Genomic DNA, 4,771 nt, shown 5'->3' with positions numbered 1-4,771 from the left:
ACAATATCCATGAGCACCATCAATCAAATACTGATAATAATAATACTGAGGGTAAAAATTCTCTCCTACCCCTACTCCAAGTCAACCTAACTGTCAAAGTCAACATTCAGTTGACCTGACTCGTCGAGTTGGGCCGCCAACTTGTCGAGTCCTTACTCTTACTTCCTTGATTCCATTCGCTACTACTCGTCGAGTTTTGGTGCAAACTCGACAAGTTCCTCTTCGCTACTATCACTCCAACAATCTGCATCTGACTCGCCGAGTTGTATGAACAACTCGTCGAGTTCTTCTTCATCAGATGATCATTCTAGTTGTGACTCGCCGATTTGTATGAACAACTCGTCGAGTCTGTTCTTGAAGTATGAAGATGGCCTTGGACTCGCCGAGTCAGGGCATTGACTCGCCGAGTTCTTCCACGAATGAGTCTAACCCTCTAGCTCACCGAGTTCACCTCTCACTCACTGGTTCCACTCGGCATAACTCGAAAAAGGAAACACAGGGGACTCGCGACTCGACTCGCCGAGTCAGAAGACCGACTTGACGAGTCATATGAACGCAAATACTATACACTCGATTCTGCTTGAAGCTAATCCATGCAATTAATAGATCTGGGTTCCTGGGACTTGATTTACACGTAAAGTTTCCAACTTTACGTGTAAATAACATCAAATGAAGGATTTAAGGTTAAAAGCACACTATAATAGTAGATCTAGAGCTTTCATGCAAAATGGATCCATAAAGGTGCTAGATCTAAGCTCTTGGTAATCAAATCCAGCTAGGTCTGAAGGTTTATCAACTCCATGAATCATCTATGTTACTACTAAGCTAAGAAATGGTTCAAAAATGGCTTCACAAAGGAGATTTAAGCTTAGAAACAGAAAAGGGCCAAGATATACCTTACTTTCTTCTAAAATTCCTCAAGGATCTAGGAACTCCTTCTTCTCTTCTTGATCTACCTTCCTTTATCTCTCAAAATCTTCAAATAACACACCAAAATCACACAAAATGCAAAGAGAGCTCTAGGGTTCGAGTAAGATGCTCTGAGGGGTGATGGGGGCTGACTTGAGGCCCCAAAAGTTGTTTATATAGAATTCAAACCCTTGAAATTAGGGTTTCATCAAGACTGGCGGACTCGCCGAGTCGCCAACATAAACGTGCTCGAAATCGCGACCAAACTCGACGAGTTCGGCTACTAACTCGTTGAGTTCCCCTTAAAACTTGAAGAAATATAACAATAAATAACAATATAAATATCATACTAGAATTAGGGTGTTACAGTGAATGTAACAGCCTAATTTGGAAAACATGATTTGTATTTATCACCTTATTAAGGCTTCACTCAAAATGATTTGAGGCATTGGACAACATGCAGCAGCATGCATATAGGGACACTTAACTAGTCTTATGAAAAGAATTTATACCGGTTGTAGCTCCACCATTGAAAGAAAATGAATAATATTTTTGTATTTTGTGAAAAACTTCAGAAAAAAAATTTATTTTTGGATTTAAAAAAAAAATGAAAAGAAAAACATAAAATTAAGTGTGAAAAAGAGTATACAAAAGAATACAGCCAAAGTTCCTTTTAATGAAAAAGTAGCGAACGAGTTCAAAGGATCGAACCCAAAATAGTCCGAATGTTCGGTTCATTTCGGTTCCAGAGTGAACCGAACCCGAAATAGATCGACCATTCGCTCTATTTCGGTTCTTACCATTAATGAAGTGAAGGCAATTTTCGTACTGATTATGCTTCCATTATTCCTAGGCCATGTAAAATCTTATTAAAACTTGCTTCATGTAAAGCCTTAGTGAATATATCGGCTAATTGATCAGTGGTCCTAACAAAATGAATCTCTACGTTACCATCTTCCACATGATCTTTGATGAACTCATACCGTAGTGCTATGTGCTTTGTCTTCGAGTGTTGCACTAGGTTATGACAAATCCCAATTGCATTATCGAAGTCGGAATATACTGGGATTTTCTTCATATTCAACCTATAGTCCCTTAGCTGACTTTGTATCCAAACGACCTAAGATGTGCATGAGGCAACGACTATATATTCAGCTTCCGCCGTGGAGAGAGAAACAATGGTCTATTTCTTTGATTGTCAGCTAACCAATTTACCATCAAGAAATTGGCATTCTCCAGCAGTGCTTTTATGATCTAATCCACAACCTCCTAAGTCAACATCTGAGAATGCTTGAACAAAAAAATCTTGAGTTGGGTGGATACCAAATACCGAGAGCGGAGGTTTTCTTTTGATAGCAAAAGATGTTCTTCACTGCTAGCATGTGAGGTTCGCGTGGGTTGGCTTGAAATCGAGCACAATAGTATACTAAGAACATAATGTATGGCATGCTGGCAGTAAGATACATAAGTGATCCAATCATATGATGATAAAGTATCATGTCAACAGCCGGTTTATCCAATGATGGTGTCAGCTTGGTGTCGAACGCTCTAGGAACCTTCACCCTTGAATCGCCTAAGATCTCAAACTTGGAAAGTAATATCTTTGTATATGCCTCTTGATTGAAAAAACTACCTTTGGGTCCCTATCGAATATTTAAGCCAAGGAAAAAGTTAATTGGACCCATTGAGCTCATCTCAAATTTAATTTCCATTAACTTCCTGAATTCAGCTGTTAGGCTGGGATTCGTGGAGCCGAAGATGATGTCATCAACATAAATTTGGACTATCATAAGGTGGCTACCCTCTCTCTTACAAAAGAAGGTTTGGTCAACCGAACCTTGTTTAAATTTGGACATTTTTAAGAATGGAGTTTGGGTTTCATACCACGCTCTGGGAGTCTGCTTCAAGCCATATACTGCTTTGTCCAGAATATAGAAGTGATCTCAATGCTTCTAGTTCACGAAGCCTGGCGGTTGCTCAACGTACACAGTTTCTTCAAGTTTTTGGTTGAGAAAGGCAGACGTTACGTCGATTTGATAGACTTCAAAATTCTTGTGTGCATCATAAGCAAGAAAAATTCGAACCGACTCTAATCTTGCAACTGGAGCAAAGGTCTCTTCATAATCTATACCTTCCTCTTGACAATATTCTTTCACCACCAACCGGGCCTTGTTACGAATCACATTCCCTTCCTTGTCCATCTTATTTATGAATACCGATTTGAGACCGACAACTGAAGCATCCTTTGGAGTTGTAATTAGACACCATATTTTGTGTCTTTCAAACTCGTTCAGCTCGTCTTGCATGGCCTGTACCCAATCAGAATGGATCAAGAGCTGAATTCACCATCTTCGGTTCAATTTTGGAGACAAAAGCGTTGAACATGCAAAATTCTGCTTGAGAGAATAGTGCAATTTGCTTTACTTTCAGCTGTGATCGAGCTAATACTTTTTCACAGGATTCTCTAATGATTTGACTTTGAGGATCGTCATTGGTCCACTTAAGGAGAGGAGGGTAATTTGGATCACAAGAGGGATCTAGTTCTGCATTGATTTCTTTTTCAAATTTTTATTGTTTATCATCATCATTAGCATTCGTATTCTCCCCCTCGAATTATGATACGAGTTCAATTTCTAGATAAGAACGCTCCCCATCATTTGGACTTTTGGTTGAACTTAACGATTGCGATGATGAATTCTCCCCCTGAAATGATGAACCCTGATTATTTGGTAGAGATGAACCCTCCCCCTGGATAGAAGAAAAGTCACTAGAAGGTTCGCTTGAGTCAGGCCTTTCAGTTGCCTTTGGTTGTTCGGCTACCATCTTCTGCGCAACATCATCAATAATTTGCTTCAAGCTGTCAACTCTGTTATCTTCAACCTTAGATTCAGAATCAGTAGTTTTTTCTGGCTCATCAAATAGAAGCATATATTGCTCGAAATGATTTGAAATAGGCATACTCACTTGACTAAACTTTAGAATGATTTCTTGCAGTGCACGTTCATTTGTCTTCAACTTCTTGACATAACCGTAATCGAAAGTGACATAGTATGTCTCTTCAATCTTCTTTGAGTGTTTATTCAGAACTCTATATGCCTTAGAATTCAAAGAGTAGCCCAGAAAGATCCCTTCATCAGCCATAATATCAAACTTATTTAAATTATCCTTTCAGTTGAAGATGAAGCATCTTGAACCGAATACGTGAAAGAACTTCACACTAGGCTTGCAGTTGCTCAAGATTTTGTAAAGAGTGATTGAGAATCGCTTATTTAGACACGATCTATTCTGAGTGTAACAAGCAGCATCAATAGAATCAGCCCATAAATATAAAGGCAAGGAACCGAAACTCAGCATAGTTCGAGCCGCTTCATATAGAGAATGATTTGACCTTTCGACGATTCCATTCTGCTATGGAGTATATGGAGCAGAAAAATTGTGAGTCGTTGCTTTCTTAGCTAGAAAATCTTCGAAATCCTTTTTCTTAAATTCCAATCCATTGTCGCTTCTAACATTACGAAGCACTTTTCGTAGTTGAACCTCGACTTGCTTTATAAAGAGTTGGAGTTTAGGAGTTGCCTCTGATTTTTGCTTCAAGAAAAATACCCATGTGAAGCGAGATAAGTCGTCTACAATGACAAGTATGTACTTGTTTCCACCAATGCTTTCGATAGAGGAAGGACCACATAGATCAATATGTAACAGTTCTAATGGTTCTATCACCTTTGTGTTGATAATAGAACGATCACTTTGGCGACTTTGCTTTCCCATTTCACAAGCTGCACATAGATGGTCTTTGTCAAATTTAAGAACTGGAAGGCCTCGAACGTGATCCCCTAGTGTATGCTTGTTGATATCTTTGAAA

General features: G+C 39.0%; 1 protein-coding gene across 1 annotated transcript; it reads right to left on the bottom strand.

The window, feature by feature from the left end:
- Positions 1–3,228: 3,228 nt before the first annotated feature.
- Positions 3,229–4,050, bottom strand: LOC145002851 (uncharacterized). Its single transcript, XM_078962036.1, has 2 exons — positions 3,555–4,050; positions 3,229–3,464 (listed from the first exon to the last, which is right to left on the bottom strand). The coding sequence occupies exons 1-2, from the start codon at positions 4,048–4,050 to the stop codon at positions 3,229–3,231; spliced, it is 732 nt and encodes a 243-aa protein (XP_078818162.1).
- Between the last annotated feature and the right edge of the window lie 721 nt (positions 4,051–4,771).

The sequence above is a fragment of the Lactuca saligna genome, chromosome 6 (genome assembly GCF_052625555.1).
Source record: "Lactuca saligna cultivar CGN05327 chromosome 6, ASM5262555v1, whole genome shotgun sequence".
In the NCBI taxonomy this organism is placed as follows: domain Eukaryota; kingdom Viridiplantae; phylum Streptophyta; class Magnoliopsida; order Asterales; family Asteraceae; genus Lactuca; species Lactuca saligna.
Note: the sequence above shows the minus strand (reverse complement) of the source record. Positions and strands in the feature narration are given on the sequence as shown.